The sequence below is a fragment of the Triticum urartu genome, chromosome 2A, assembly GCF_056163025.1.
Source record: "Triticum urartu cultivar PI428250 chromosome 2A, HENAU_Tu73, whole genome shotgun sequence".
Lineage (NCBI taxonomy): Eukaryota > Viridiplantae > Streptophyta > Magnoliopsida > Poales > Poaceae > Triticum > Triticum urartu.
Window position 1 is genome coordinate 44,264,468 of NC_141874.1, and position 17,834 is coordinate 44,282,301.

The 17,834-nt window shown below is 42.0% G+C and overlaps 1 protein-coding gene across 1 annotated transcript; it reads right to left on the reverse strand.

Annotated features, from left to right (window-relative positions):
- Positions 1-7,801: 7,801 nt before the first annotated feature.
- LOC147983481 (uncharacterized) lies at positions 7,802-17,394 on the reverse strand. The gene is made up of 3 exons (XM_087539511.1): positions 17,114-17,394; positions 16,816-16,947; positions 7,802-7,901 (listed from the first exon to the last, which is right to left on the reverse strand). Exons 1-3 carry the CDS (start codon positions 17,392-17,394, stop codon positions 7,802-7,804), a joined length of 513 nt encoding a protein of 170 aa, XP_087395637.1.
- Positions 17,395-17,834: the final 440 nt, after the last annotated feature.

The following is a 17,834-nucleotide window of genomic DNA, read 5'->3' on the forward strand; positions in this document are numbered from 1 at the left end:
CGGGGCCGACCCTGGAGGGAGCAGAGGGAGGAGGGAGGATCTTTACTGGGTACGCGTATCAGAGCTGCAACAGAGAGGTACTTGCTTTTGACAAAGATGGAAGCCTCATTTCTAGAGAATCGACTCTAGTGTGTATATTTATTTGCTCATCAGCAGATTTAATCGCATGATTCTTTCCCACTAATTCCTCCACAAATCCCATAATTTAATCCCATAATTTTCTCCCAGTAATCCCTTCATGATTTAATCAGCATGGCTTCAGCCAAATTTAATCCCATAATTTTCTCCCACTAATCCCTCCATGATTTAATATCGGCATGGCTTCAGCCAAGTTCTTTCCCACTATTTCCTCCGTGAATGCTCGGATCTCTCTCTCTTTCCATTAATTTCGGCCCACTCATTACCCTCTCCTTATTAATCTCAAGGCGCTTATTGATTTCAACTTGTACTCATATATAAATTGGTGAAATTATATGCAAAGACGCGAGGTGGTACTATACAATACATACGAAATCTCTTTTGTTCACACAAGCCTTATTTAGATCAGTTGGATCTATGTGAGAAAAACTGTTGGCGGATGGTGAGTTCGATCCCTGAAAGCAGCGCATGCCCCGCTGAAAGGCTGAAAATCTTGGACCAAAATTAGAGAGGAAAGAAGCAATAGCCCTTTAATTAATTAATTAGTAGAATGCCCGTGCGTTGCAACGGGCTGCATCGACAACTACTTTTTTACCCTTAAAGCTCTCTTCTTTTCTTTCTTTCTTGATTCTCCCAACTAAAAATTATTTATCAAAGCGATATATGAATCGATAAATTTATGACCATACCAAAATATTAAGAGCTAAAAACATATTTATCAAAGAACATTTTTAGACCACATTTGACATGAAAGTTGTCATGTCTGAGAGATTATGAACAAACACAACGGGCTGCATCGACAACTACTTTTTTACCCTTAAAGCTCTCTTCTTTTCTTTCTTTCTTGATTCTCCCAACTAAAAATTATTTATCAAAGCGATATATGAATCGATAAATTTATGACCATACCAAAATATTAAGAGCTAAAAACATATTTATCAAAGAACATTTCTAGACCACATTTGACATGAAAGTTGTCATGTCTGAGAGATTATGAACAAACACAACGGGCTGCATCGACAACTACTTTTTTACCCTTAAAGCTCTCTTCTTTTCTTTCTTTCTTGATTCTCCCAACTAAAAATTATTTATCAAAGCGATATTTGAATCGATAAATTTACGACCATACCAAAATATTAAGAGCTAAAAACATATTTATCAAAGAACATTTCTAGACCACATTTGACATGAAAGTTGTCATGTCTGAGAGATTATGAACAAACACAATGATGACTTATCACCAAATCCCATTTATATTTTAGAACGTGATTGAAATTATAGCCTTATAGAAAAAAAAACTTATCAGAAATGTGCTACAAAAATCACATCTTATGCTTAAAGCCATAGAAGCGAAGATCTTTAATAAGGCCATAAGACATGTAGAAAGCAACATAGTACTCCCATCGGTCCTTTTTACTCGCATATAAAATTTGTCTAAAATCAAACTTTGTAAAGTTTACCAACTTTATAGAAAATACAAATAATCACAATATGGAATCAATATCATTAGATGCATCATGAGTTCAACTTTTATAATGTATAACTTTCGTATTGCATAAGTTGATATTTTTTTCATATAAATATGGTCAAAAATATTCTAAATGTCTCAATATTAAGGGTGACGCTATATGTCAGACTAAGAAATTTGATGCAAAGTTGATTTTTCTGGGCTGTTGGATCTTCATCGGATGGTTGTTGTTTATCCTCTACCTCTGGTCTCTTCCTCTTACTGAACCGCCAACTACCACCGGCCGATCCACCCATTGCCGCCACCCCCGACCGCCTTGCTTCCTTGCCCTCCCCTCTCGCCATCCTCGACCATCCCTCTGGACCACTCCGGCGACCAGATTTTTTCGGCGAGCCATCGCACCCCCACCTACACCTGTCAACCCTCTTCCCGCCTTCGACTATGACGACACTCCTCGAGCAACGTTGGATCTTCATTGAATGGTTGTTGTTTGTCTTCTACCTCCGACTTCTTCCTCCTTAACAGCCAACCACCACCCGCCGATCTGCTAGCCGCGGCCGCCACCCCCGACCATCCCTCTGAACCAGCCTAGCGACCAGACTTTTCCAATGAACCACCACACCCTCACAAACCTTGTTCTTTGCCTCCGACTGTGACACCACTCCTCACTACCGCTTGAAGTGTCGTCCTTGTCTCCGACAAGGTCCTAGCTGGGCCTCGCAGTGCCATCAACGACTTTGGCCTTATGTTGCACTTGTGTTCTCCTAGAAATCAACTTGCACAGATTCAAAATTGAATTGAATTACAAATAGCTCATGCACAGTATTAATCATGTCTAACTTGTTACCTTTAAACACTTACATGGACATCACATTTCTCCCATTGCGCGTGCATTGCAACGGGGGCAGACTTATTCTGGTGATTTAACAGTGACCTTACTTAAATCTATCTACCACCAATACAATGTTGTCATCACCATACCCGACTCGCAATCTCTTCTATCCATGCCCCCATTCAACCAGAATGGTAATAGTCATTTTCAAACATAAACATCAATATAAATTAACTAAACTGTACTTGATATTGACCTAAAATAAGAAGCCGAAAGATCAAACTTCCTTTTGAACAAGAGCTGTTGTACAAAAGGTTTACCTAGCTAACCATGATTTATGTTGCAACGCACGGGCTGCATCGACAACTACTTTTTTACCCTTAAAGCTCTCTTCTTTTCTTTCTTTCTTGATTCTCCCAACTAAAAATTATTTATCAAAGCGATATATGAATCGATAAATTTATGACCATACCAAAATATTAAGAGCTAAAAACATATTTATCAAAGAACATTTTTAGACCACATTTGACATGAAAGTTGTCATGTCTGAGAGATTATGAACAAACACAACGGGCTGCATCGACAACTACTTTTTTACCCTTAAAGCTCTCTTCTTTTCTTTCTTTCTTGATTCTCCCAACTAAAAATTATTTATCAAAGCGATATATGAATCGATAAATTTATGACCATACCAAAATATTAAGAGCTAAAAACATATTTATCAAAGAACATTTCTAGACCACATTTGACATGAAAGTTGTCATGTCTGAGAGATTATGAACAAACACAACGGGCTGCATCGACAACTACTTTTTTACCCTTAAAGCTCTCTTCTTTTCTTTCTTTCTTGATTCTCCCAACTAAAAATTATTTATCAAAGCGATATTTGAATCGATAAATTTACGACCATACCAAAATATTAAGAGCTAAAAACATATTTATCAAAGAACATTTCTAGACCACATTTGACATGAAAGTTGTCATGTCTGAGAGATTATGAACAAACACAATGATGACTTATCACCAAATCCCATTTATATTTTAGAACGTGATTGAAATTATAGCCTTATAGAAAAAAAAACTTATCAGAAATGTGCTACAAAAATCACATCTTATGCTTAAAGCCATAGAAGCGAAGATCTTTAATAAGGCCATAAGACATGTAGAAAGCAACATAGTACTCCCATCGGTCCTTTTTACTCGCATATAAAATTTGTCTAAAATCAAACTTTGTAAAGTTTACCAACTTTATAGAAAATACAAATAATCACAATATGGAATCAATATCATTAGATGCATCATGAGTTCAACTTTTATAATGTATAACTTTCGTATTGCATAAGTTGATATTTTTTTCATATAAATATGGTCAAAAATATTCTAAATGTCTCAATATTAAGGGTGACGCTATATGTCAGACTAAGAAATTTGATGCAAAGTTGATTTTTCTGGGCTGTTGGATCTTCATCGGATGGTTGTTGTTTATCCTCTACCTCTGGTCTCTTCCTCTTACTGAACCGCCAACTACCACCGGCCGATCCACCCATTGCCGCCACCCCCGACCGCCTTGCTTCCTTGCCCGCCCCTCTCGCCATCCTCGACCATCCCTCTGGACCACTCCGGCGACCAGATTTTTTCGGCGAGCCATCGCACCCCCACCTACACCTGTCAACCCTCTTCCCGCCTTCGACTATGACGACACTCCTCGAGCAACGTTGGATCTTCATTGAATGGTTGTTGTTTGTCTTCTACCTCCGACTTCTTCCTCCTTAACAGCCAACCACCACCCGCCGATCTGCTAGCCGCGGCCGCCACCCCCGACCATCCCTCTGAACCAGCCTAGCGACCAGACTTTTCCAATGAACCACCACACCCTCACAAACCTTGTTCTTTGCCTCCGACTGTGACACCACTCCTCACTACCGCTTGAAGTGTCGTCCTTGTCTCCGACAAGGTCCTAGCTGGGCCTCGCAGTGCCATCAACGACTTTGGCCTTATGTTGCACTTGTGTTCTCCTAGAAATCAACTTGCACAGATTCAAAATTGAATTGAATTACAAATAGCTCATGCACAGTATTAATCATGTCTAACTTGTTACCTTTAAACACTTACATGGACATCACATTTCTCCCATTGCGCGTGCATTGCAACGGGGGCAGACTTATTCTGGTGATTTAACAGTGACCTTACTTAAATCTATCTACCACCAATACAATGTTGTCATCACCATACCCGACTCGCAATCTCTTCTATCCATGCCCCCATTCAACCAGAATGGTAATAGTCATTTTCAAACATAAACATCAATATAAATTAACTAAACTGTACTTGATATTGACCTAAAATAAGAAGCCGAAAGATCAAACTTCCTTTTGAACAAGAGCTGTTGTACAAAAGGTTTACCTAGCTAACCATGATTTATAAGAGAGTATGAAATTAGTCAGACAAAAATCCTCAAGAAGCACCTCCACCCTGTCCTTCTCCCTCTTTCTAGCCATATCCTCTTTCACCCCTCTTCTCTCTTCTCGCATCCATCCTCTTCCTTTTCACATCCATCCGCACTCTACAACCTTCTTCCTTGCCTAAAGAAAAATAGATAATAAGATGTTAAGGTAAAAACGCATCAACATGGAGTCCCAAAGCTGAAAAAACGTTATGTAATAAAAATAGATGCATGTAACATTAAAAAATGCAGACACCAATACAGAAAGCCTCTGAGTAACTAATAGGTTGTTGTATCAACTACTTGCACGTATACATGAATTCAACTTGTATTTCTAAGAAAGGAATGCAGGTTGTGGGGTTTACCGTTATTGCCCTATCAGCGGAACCAAGACAAAACCATCTGTTCCCTGGATCAAATGGTACAGATCACACCCATCCCAAGTGACCACTAATGACCTGTATTACGGAAATAGAAACTGTATTTTATCGCTTACTGAAAACTAAGGTGCTCTCATAGACCAATATAATTCCAAGAAAATATGCAAAAGAATCTAGAAGATTTAACTATTTTGACCAGTATATAAAAGCTCAGAGTAGGGTTATTGCAATTGCATGCATGATCGAACTAAATCTTATTTTTCTAATCCAAATATGACATTGGTATTTCAAGAACTTATCCGAGGTGCCAAACCTATCAGTTACAACATAAATTGGAAGGTCGCACTTGAAAATCGTACAACAAACAAAATACTCCGATGGATCATGCCATGGAGGTTTAGGCTATTAGTGCAGATGTCAAGAATTTGAAAGACATATGAAGACATGGGAAATTTAAAATAACAACCAAAAGTGCACATTACGTCCTAAAAGTACAATGTCCCAAAGTACAATGATCGGACAACCATAAATAGCCCCACGTCTGCTTGTCCTCTCACATGCCACCGCATCCCTACAAAGAGCAGTGATATACATAAGACATTATGTCGTCTGATACCAGCGACACGAGCATCCATGCCCATGGGCCATGGTTATCCCAGGAGAAGAAAGATCAAGTAAAGAATCAAGTGAATCTGCTAGCCACGTTGAGTCGTACAACCATCAGGGTAAAAGTATAGTACACAAGGCATTACCGAGCATCGAATTGCAAAGGTTATCCAGGAGCTCGCCTAGTCTGAAATCAACTGAGGTGACCTTGTGGTAGCCTGGTAGGCCTAGTCTGAAAGGACAAGCAAGGGTTGGTAGTATATATACTCATCTAAAGCTCGAAAATACATGAACAGATTCATAAACATCATTATATGTGACAAAAAATTGTCCAGTGACAAAAGAATGCCAATGTAAATACTAAAAAGAATGTGTTAATCATAGTTGTATGTGTTACATTTTCCTATAAAGAGAAATAAATATGCAGCACTTGGTCGTCAGTGGCAGCATTAAGGACCAACAGAATATGCAAGAACATAAATGATAATGCAGCATCTCGCAAAAAAATATATGCTAATGCGGCAATAAAGTCCATAGTAGAATAAAACAGATACCTTGGACGTTCAGAATCAGTTAAATAAAAAAGTCAACCGTCCACCTTTGAAATAAAAATGAATTTTGACCTTTTTTCTAATTCTTCAGATTCCATGAGTTGTATCTTCAATCTCTTGCATTAATCAACGGTTCAAATTGTCATGTTTTAGCTGTGAGTGTAGATCGAGAATTTAAGTCTGGTGATACCCAGACACAAAAGATGGTCTAGATTTCGGAGAAGAGAATACCCGTGGTTGGCTTGACCGCCAACACCTACGGCCGAGATAAAGAGGCCCCAAAAGATGGGAACAACCACACGGAAGAAACATGTCTAGACTCTATACCCGGGAAAGACACCCCATCAGCGGGAACAAGTTAAGAAGCGGGGGAGGAATAAATCAAAATGCAAAAAGGCGAGGTAAACCTGAAGAACCCAACACAGGACGTTTTCCTTCATCAATCTCTCGACGGCGCCGCTACAATTCAGCAGAATTCTTTTGTCCTCCTAAACAAATTCACAAACAATTATTCCAAAGAGGAAACAACAATTAAAAATGGCTTGCGAGAACGGCAAAGTCAAGGAAAATTACTCACGAACAACAGTAAAATCCAGCACCAAATTATCCACAATGGGGACATGTACGTGAGAAGGATGCATACCGTCGTACGTGCTGCAGATCATCAGACCAATCCGAAGCACGGAGATTCAGACTGCTAGCTGACAACGAACCCTGACGCCCCCCTCTCGTGCGCACATTAGAACTGGAAGAAATTGTCCTTTGCAAAATAGATGGGCAGCCAGCATCTCCGTACATATGAATATCCACCAAGCAAGAAGAGCCCAAAGACGAAATATCTAGCACAGCAGCCAATGCACCAGCAAAGAGAGGGGCCGCAGGAACTGTCGGCGAGACAGCAGAATTAGGAAGACCGGCAATGGCCATGTGAAACAGAAGCACCACGCGAGGAAGATACAAGACAAAGGCCCGCGGCATAGCACCAGCTGAAACACCACTCAGACCAGGAGGAGGCGTGCCCAAAAATAGACCATCCGCAGAAGCCGAGGGAACATACTTTTTCTCTGGAATCTCTCGAAAAGGGTGCTTCCCCTCACAAATATCCCGACGACAGCGGCGCGCCTCAGCAGGATTAACAACTTCATCTGCAAAAATACAATCTTAAACACAAGAAGAACACAACATGGCAAGATGATCCATACTCTATGCCAATCATGCATCCTGATTACAGAACATTATTTTGAGATGTGAATAATAAAACATAGATGTACAAAATATTCGAGCAACTATTCAAGAAAATATTTGTATAAATTTGAATGCCTTAAGTCAAGAGCTTTGACAACTATTATTTGATCCAGGGTGACAAGAAAAGCACATCAATAGTTAGGTTCCGGAAAAGAATAGAAGGCAACATGCCTTGTTGTTGCTGTCACCGGAGAGTGGTAGCTGCTTGGTACTGCCTCTTGTGTATCCGGGCCTCCATCTGGTAGGTCACATGATTATAGTACCAAGAATCAGCATACTGATTTATGAAGCATAAAGCTGGAAATAAATAATTCAAACAAATCAAAGCCATGAATCAAGATCTCTCTTGTAACACTAAATCATATTTCATTTTCAGCCCGGCAAGTTTTGATAAACTGTACACCACATGTTGGGGAACGTTGCAGAAAACAAAATTTTTCCTACGGTTTCACCAAGATCCATCTATGAGTTCATCTAGCAACGAGTGATCAGATGCATCTACATACCTTTGTAGATCGCGAGCGGAAGCGTTCAAAGAACGGGGATGAGGTAGTCGAACACGACGTGATCCAAATCACCGGAGATCCTAGCACCGAACGGACGGCACCTCCGCGTTCAACACACGTACGGTCTGCGTAATGTCTCCTTCTTCTTGATCCAGCAAGAGGGAAGGAGAGGTTGAGGAAGATGGCTTCAGCAGCAGCACGACGGCGTGGTGGTGATGGAGCTGCAGTACTCCGTCAGGGCTTCGCCAAGCACTATGGAGGAGGAGGAGGTGTTGGAGAGGGAGAAGGAGGCAACCAAAGGCGTGGATCAAAAGGCCCTCCTTCCCCCACTATATATAGGGGTGCCAGGGGGCGCCGGCCCTAGGAGATCCAATCTCCTAGGGGGGGAGGCGGCCAAGGGAGGTTTCCCTCCCCCCCAAGGCACCTAGGGGTGCCTTCCACTTGTGGGACTCTCCCCTTTGGAAACCCTAGGCGCATGGGCCCCTTGGGGCTGGTGCCCTTGGCCCATGTAGGCCAAGGCGCACCCCCTTACAGCCCATGTGGCCCCCCCGGGGCAGGTGGACCCACCCGGTGGACCCCTGGGTCCCTTCCGGTGGTCCCGGTACAATACCGGTGACCCTGAAACTTGTCCCGATGGCCGAAACAGCACTTCCTATATATCATTCTTTACCTCTGGACCATTCCGGAACTCCTCGTGACGTCCGGGATCTCATCCGGGACTCCGAACAACATTTGGGTTACTGCATATACATATCCCTACAACCCTAGCGTCACCGAACCTTAAGTGTGTAGACCCTACGGGTTCGGGAGACATGTAGACATGACCGAGATCGCTCTCCGGTTAATAACCAACAGCGGGATCTGGATACCCATGTTGGCTCCCACATGCTCCTCGATGATCTCATCGGATGAACCACGATGTCGAGGATTCAAGCAACCCCGTATACAGTTCCCTTTGTCAATCGGTATGTTACTTGCCCGAGATCTGATCGTCGGTATCCCAATACCTCATTCAATCTCGTTACCGGCAAGTCACTTTACTCGTACCGTAATGCATGATCCCGTGACCAGACACTTGGTCACTTTGAGCTCATTATGATGATGCATTACCGAGTGGGCCAAGTGATACCTCTCCGTCATACGGAGTGACAAATCCCAGTCTTGATCCATGTCAACCCAACAGACACTTTCGGAGATACCCGTAGTATACCTTTATAGTTACCCAGTTATGTTGTGACGTTTGGTATACCCAAAGCACTCCTACGGTATCCGGGAGTTACACGATCTCATGGTCTAAGGAAAAGATACTTGACATTGGAAAACTCTAGCAAACGAACTATACGATCTTGTGCTATGTTTAGGATTGGGTCTTGTCCATCACATCATTCTCCTAGTGATGTGATCTCGTTATCAATGACATCCAATGTCCATAGTCAGGAAACCATGACTATCTGTTGATCAACGAGCTAGTCAACTAGAGGCTTACTAGGGACATGTTGGTGTCTATTATTCACACATGTATTATGATTTCCGGATAACACAATTATAGCATGAATAAAGACAATTATCATGAACAAGGAAATATAATAATACTGCTTTTATTATTGCCTCTAGGGCATATTTCCAATAGTCTCCCACTTGCACTAGAGTCAATAATCTAGTTACATTGTGATGAATCGAACACCCATGGAATTCTGCTGTTGATCATGTTTTGCTCTAGGGAGAGGTTTAGTCAACGGATCTGCTACATTCAGGTCCGTGTGTACTTTACAAATATCTATGTCTCCATTTTGAACATTTTCACGAATGGAGTTGAAGCGACGCTTGATGTGCCTTGTCTTCTTGTGAAACCTGGGCTCCTTGGCAAGAGCAATAGCTCCAGTGTTGTCACAGAAGAGTTTGATTGGCCCCGACGCATTGGGTATGACTCCTAGGTCGGTGATGAACTCCTTCACCCATATTGCTTCATGTGCTGCCTTACGACGAGCTCTTCGTCACCTCCATAAACGAGAAACATTTCCTTAGTCCTTTTCAGGTACTTCAGGATATTCTTGACCGCTGTCCAGTGTTCCTTGCCGGGATTACTTTGGTACCTTCCTACCAAACTTACGGCAAGGTTTACATCAGGTCTGGTACACAGCATGGCATACATAATAGAACCTATGGCTGAGGCATAGGGGATGAGACTCATCTCTTCTATATCTTCTGCCGTGGTCGGACATTGAGCTGAGCTCAATTTCATACCTTGTAACACAGGCAAGAACCCCTTCTTAGATTGATCCATATTGAACTTCTTCAATATCTTATCAAGGTATGTGCTTTGTGAAAGACCTATGAGGCGTCTTGATCTATCTCTATAGATCTTGATGCCTAATATATAAGCAGCTTCACCAAGGTCCTTCATTGAAAAACTCTTATTCAAGTAGGCCTTGATGCTGTCCAAGAGTTCTATATCATTTCCCATCAAAAGTATGTCATCTACATATAATATGAGAAATGCTACAGAGCTCCCACTCACTTTCTTGTAAACGCAGGCTTCTCCATAAGTCTGCGTAAACCCAAACGCTTTGATCATCTCATCAAAGCGAATGTTCCAACTCCGAGATGCTTGCACCAGCCCATAAATCGAGCGTTGGAGCTTGCACACCTTGTCAGCATTCTTAGGATCGACAAAACCTTCCTGCTGCATCATATACAATTCTTCCTTAAGGAAACCATTAAGGAATGCCGTTTTGACGTCCATTTGCCATATCTCATAATCGTAGAATGCGGCAATTGCTAACATGATTCAGACGGACTTTAGCTTCGCTACCGGTGAGAAAGTCTCATCGTAGTCAACCCCTTGAACTTGTCGATAACCCTTAGCGACAAGCCGAGCTTTATAGATAGTCACATTACCATCCGCGTCTGTCTTCTTCTTAAAGATCCATTTATTTTCTATGGCTCGCCGTTCAACGGGCAAGTCAGTCAAAGTCCATACTTCGTTTTCATACATGGATCCTATCTCGGATTTCATGGCTTCTAGCCATTTGTCGGAATCCGGGCCCGCCATCGCTTCTTCATAGTTCGAAGGTTCACCGTTGTCTAACAACATGATTTCTAAGACAGGGTTGCCGTACCACTCTGGTGCGGAACGTGTCCTTGTGGACCTTTGAATTTCAGTAGGAGCTTGATCAGAAGTATCTTGATCATCATCATGATCTTCCTCTCTTGTCGGTGCAGGCACCTCAGGAACATTTTCTTGAGTTGCGCAATTTTCTGGTTCAAGAGGTAATACTTCATCAAGTTCTACTTTCCTCCCACTTACTTCTTTCGAGAGAAACTCCTTCTCTATAAAGGATCCATTCTTGGCAACAAAGGTCTTGCCTTCAGATCTGAGGTAGAAGGTATACCCAACAGTTTCTTTAGGGTATCCTATGAAGACGCATTTCTCCGACTTGGGTTCGAGCTTTTCAGGTTGAAGTTTCTTGACATAAGCATCGCATCCCCAAACTTTTAGAAACGACAACTTAGGTTTCTTACCAAACCATAATTCAAACGGTGTCGTCTCAATGGATTTCGACGGAGCCCTATTTAAAGTGAATGCGGCAGTCTCTAAAGCATAGCCCCAAAAAGATAGCGGTAAATCGGTAAGAGACATCATAGATCGCACCATATCTAATAGAGTGCGATTAGGACGTTCGGACACACCATTACGCTGAGGTGTTCCAGGCGGCGTGAGTTGTGAAACTATTCCACATTTTCTTAAGTGTGTGCCAAACTCGTGACTCAAGTATTCTCCTCCAAGATCTGATCGTAGGAACTTGATTTTCCTGTCACGTTGATTCTCAACCTCACTCTGAAATTCCTTGAACTTTTCAAAGGTTTCAAACTTGTGTTTCATTAAGTAGACATACCCATATCTACTTAAGTCATCAGTGAGGGTGAGAACATAATGATAGCCACCGCGAGCCTCAACACTCATTGGACCGCACACATCAGTATGTATGATTTCCAATAAGTTGGTTGCTCGCTCCATCGTTCCTGAGAACGGAGTCTTGGTCATTTTACCCATGAGGCATGGTTCGCACGTGTCAAATGATTCGTAATCAAGAGACTCTAAAAGTCCATCAGCATGGAGCTTCTTCATGCGTTTGACACCTATGTGACCAAGGCGGCAGTGCCACAAGTATGTGGGACTATCATTATCAACCTTACATCTTTTGGTACTCACACTATGAATATGTGTAGCATTACGCTCGAGATTCATTAAGAATGAACCATTCACCATAGGAGCATGACCATAAAACATATCTCTCATATAAATGTAACAACCATTATTCTCGGATTTAAATGAGTAGCCATCTCGAATTAAACGAGATCCCGATACAATGTTCATGCTCAAAGCTGGCACTAAATAACAATTATTGAGGTTTAAAACTAATCCCGTAGGTAAATGTAGAGGCAGCGTGCCGACGGCGATCACATCGACCTTGGAACCATTCCCGGCGCGCATCGTCACCTCGTCCTTCGCCAGTCTCCGCTTATTCCGCAGCTCCTGTTTTGAGTTACAAATGTGAGCAACTGCACCGGTATCAAATACCCAAGAGCTACTACGAGTACTGGTAAGGTACACATCAATTACATGTATATCACATATACCTTTTGTTTTGCCGGCCTTCTTGTCCGCTAAGTATTTGGGGCAGTTCCGCTTCCAGTGACCACTTCCCTTGCAATAAAAGCACCCAGTCTCGGGCTTGGGTCCATTCTTTGGCTTCTTCCCGGCAGCTTGCTTGCCGGGCGCGGCAACTCCCTTGCCGTCCTTCTTGAAGTTCTTTTTACCCTTGCCCTTCTTGAACTTAGTGGTTTTATTGACCATCAACACTTGATGTTCCTTCTTGACTTCTACCTCTGCTGATTTCAGCATAGCAAATACTTCAGGAATGGTCTTTTCCATCCCCTGCATATTGAAGTTCATCACAAAGCTCTTGTATCTCGGTGGAAGCGACTGAAGGATTCTGTCAATGACCGCGTCATCCGGGAGATTAACTCCCAGCTGAGTCAAGCGGTTATGTAACCCAGACATAGTGAGTATGTGCTCACTGACAGAACTATTTTCCTCCATCTTACAGCTGAAGAATTTGTCGGAGACTTCATATCTCTCGACCCGGGCATGAGCTTGGAAAACCATTTTCAGCTCTTCGAACATCTCATATGCTCCGTGTCTCTCAAAACGCTTTTGGAGCCCCGGCTCTAAGCTGTAAAGCATGCCGCACTGAACAAGGGAGTAGTCATCGATACATGCCTGCCAAGCGTTCATAACGTCTTGTTCTGCAGGGAGAACAGGTGCATCACCTAGCGGTGCTTGTAGGACATAATCTTTCTTGGCAGCTATGAGGATGATCCTCAGGTTCCGGACCCAGTCCGTATAGTTGCTGCCATCGTCTTTCAGCTTGGTTTTCTCTAGGAACGCGTTGAAGTTGAGGACTACGTTGGCCATTTGATCTACAAGACATATTGTAAATATTTTAGACTAAGTTCATGAGAATTAAGTTCATCTAATCAAATTATTCAATGAACTCCCACTTAGATAGACATCCCTCTTCTAGTCATCTAAGTATAACATGATCCGAGTCAACTAGGCCGTGTCCAATCATCACGTGAGACGGACTAGTCAACGTCGGTGAACATCTTCATGTTGATCGTATCTTCTATACGACTCATGCTCGACCTTTCAGTCTTCTGTGTTCCGAGGCCATGTCTATACACATGCTAGGCTCGTCAAGTCAACCTAAGTGTTTGCATGTGTAAATCTGTCTTACACCCGTTGTATGTGAACGTTAGAATCTATCACACCCGATCATCACGTGGTGCTTCGAAACAACGAACTGTCGCAACGGTGCACAGTTAGGGGGAACACTTTCTTGAAATTATTATGAGGGATCATCTTATTTACTACCGTCGTTCTAAGTAAACAAGATGCTAAACATGATAAACATCACATGCAATCAAATAATAATAGTGACATGATATGGTCAATATCACATAGCTCCTTTGATCTCCATCTTGGGGCTCCATGATCACCTTGTCACCGGCATGACACCATGATCTCCATCATCATGATCTCCATCATTGTGTCTCCATGAAGTTGCTCGCCAACTATTACTTCTACTACTATGGCTAACGCGTTTAGCAATAAAGTAAAGTAATTTACATGGCGTTTCTCAATGACATGCAGGTCATACAAAAAATAAAGACAACTCCTATGGCTCCTGCCGGTTGTCATACTCATCGACACGCAAGTCGTGATTCCTATTACAATAGCATGAACATCTCATACATCACATATAGATCATTCATCATTCATCACAACTTTGGCCATATCATATCACAAAGCACTTGCTGCAAAAACAAGTTAGACGTCCTCTAATTGTTGTTGCAAGTTTTACGTGGCTGAAGTAGGGTTCTAGCAAGAACGTTTTCTTACCTACGTGAAAGCCACAACGTGATTTGTCAACTTCTATTTACCCTTCATAAGGACCCTTTTCATCGAATCCGCTCCAACTAAAGTAGGAGAGACAGACACCCGCTAGCCACCTTATGCAACTAGTGCATGTAAGTCGGTGGAACCGGTCTCACGTAAGCGTACGTGTAAGGTTGGTCCGGGCCGCTTCATCCCACAATACCGTTGAAGCAAGATAATACTAGTAACGGCAAGAAAGTTGACAACATCTACGCCCACAACAAATTGTGTTCTACTCGCGCAAGAAGAACTACGCATAGACCTAGCTCTGATACCACTATTGGGGAACGTTGCAGAAAACAAAATTTTTCCTACTATTTCACCAAGATCCATCTATGAGTTCATCTAGCAACGAGTGATCGGATGCATCTACATACCTTTGTAGATCGCGAGCGAAAGCGTTCAAAGAACGGGGATGAGGTAGTCGAACACGACATGATCCAAATCACCGGAGATCCTAGCACCGAACGGACGGCACCTCCGCGTTCAACACACGTACGGTCTGCGTAACGTCTCCTTCTTCTTGATCCCTACAACCCTAGCGTCACCGAACCTTAAGTGTGTAGACCCTACGGGTTCGGGAGACATGTAGACATGACCGAGATCGCTCTCCGGTCAATAACCAACAACGGGATCTGGATACCCATGTTGGCTCCCACATGCTCCTCGATGATCTCATCGGATGAACCACGATGTCGAGGATTCAAGCAACCCCGTATACAGTTCCCTTTGTCAATCGGTATGTTACTTGCCCGAGATCTGATCGTCGGTATCCCAATACCTCGTTCAATCTCGTTACCGGCAAGTCACTTTACTCGTACCGTAATGCATGATCCCGTGACCAGACACTTGGTCACTTTGAGCTCATTATGATGATGCATTACCGAGTCGGCCCAGTGATACCTCTCCGTCATACGGAGTGACAAATCCCAGTCTTGATCCATGTCAACCCAATAGACACTTTCGGAGATACCCGTAGTATACCTTTATAGTCACCCAGTTACGTTGTGACGTTTGGTATACCCAAAGAACTCCTACGGTATCCGGGAGTTACACGATCTCATGGTCTAAGGAAAAGATACTTGACATTGGAAAACTCTAGCAAACGAACAATACGATCTTGTGCTATGTTTAGGATTGGGTCTTGTCCATCACATCATTCTCCTAATGATGTGATCTCGTTATCAATGACATCCAATGTCCATAGTCAGGAAAGCATGACTATCTGTTGATCAATGAGCTAGTCAACTAGAGGCTTATTAGGGACATGTTGGCGTCTATTATTCACACATGTATTATGATTTCCGGATAACACAATTATAGCATGAATAAAGACAATTATCATGAACAAGGAAATATAATAATAATGCTTTTATTATTGCCTCTAGGGCATATTTCCAACACCACATACTTTTCGACCAGATTTTCCCTTTACTACTGTCTATGACAAATGAAAAACAATACCACATGCTGCATTGCTTAAAAAAATATATGAGCTCCGATAATCATATAATCACATAGAATTATCACTCATAAGAAAATTAAGTGCATCACGCTATTACAATAAAATAGGAGATGCACTTGTATAGTGCTAAGAACAAAACTTGGATTGTTCTAATATATTTTATCAGAAGAAATACCATCCTACCATTTACTAAAAAACTTGGGCTAATTAAAAGGGATCACATGTACTTATGTTTATGATAGAAAGAAGTCTAAAAATATTGCAATAAACTGAAACTAATGCAGAAAATATAAAGTATGATGGTGTATTATGTCATTTGCGGAAACATCTCAATAGTGGCTTTCCCAAATAGTGCCCCCATTTCTTGAATTGATAATGCACAAATTCCACCTCCAGACAAATCAGTAAAACTCAAAATATGTGTTAAAATTGATGGTGTTGTTTTGTTCTCAAGAACAACGCTGTTAGCATATAAAAATGTAGGCTCATCTCTAGAAAAAAGGATCTATTAATGTATCTTCTGGAAGAACAGAGCAGGGAATTTGGAGGTTCAGAGTACTAACGTGTATGTTATCAATCGGGAGGCTTCAGCTACTGAATATCTGCACACATTTGCCTCAGATCATAGTTCCATCACTACTTCAAATTCAGTAAGCCACATGGAAGATCGAGGACTAACCCGCGGAGCCGATTCCTATAAGAAAGAAGGCGTGTAGATGGAGCAGCACACAACATCAGATCCTTGTATCGCCCAACAGAAGGAGGAGGCTGCGGATCCCGCCGTCGATGTAGGGAAGGAGCAACACTGGACCTGATGAAGCCCGTATACAATTTACCAGACTTAAATTCTCGATCTACGTGCCTGGGTATGCTTCATCTAGAAAGATGGTCACCTCCATCATTTCATCATGAACATATGGGCGGCTCATCCTCTTAAAATGCATAGGAAATCTAGAGAACAAAGTAGGTATCTGTACCTGAAGGTGTGTATGAATCTTAGAAACTTATCAAGTTCGTGTCCTTGGAGATGGTTGTTGCTATGGTAGACTGTCAGGCCATCCAAGTTTATCAGCTTCAGAACTCCCATTTGAGTCACAACTGCAAGTGTTGGATGCCATGATAAAAGCAGCGACATTCGATGGTACATGCCAGCGAAAAATCGTATCGGACGGTGCTCGTTGAAGATGGCAATGAAGCAGCCGAGTTGCCGACCATCGATCATCTTCTTGCAGAGTCGCGAACAACCATGACTGCCCATGATGAATAATTGTTTTCTGATGTGAGGTCAACCATGAAAAGTTGGGAGTGCAGGAACCATGCTGAATCTATTTTCAAGTGTCTTACTTCTATAATATACAGGCACCAATTTATCTGCGAAGTTTGTAAATAGACATTTACAACAAACATGGTAATATTATGATTAATATATCAAGCTGAAATCAAAACTTCACACGAAACAGACAGTTTCCATAAAATAGTGATGCACTGACTATTTCGTGAACGTGCATTAAATCATAATGTATATTCAAGTGACGATAACATCAGGACATAACTATGATTTACTGAAAGCTCAAGGAAAGTGGCACACCTTTAAAAACAAAAATACTAATACCATGCCATTTTAGATGCAGATAGTTTTATGCATCAGTACAAACACTCAAGAACAAAACTCCACACAATCTCTTTTAGAAACAAAAC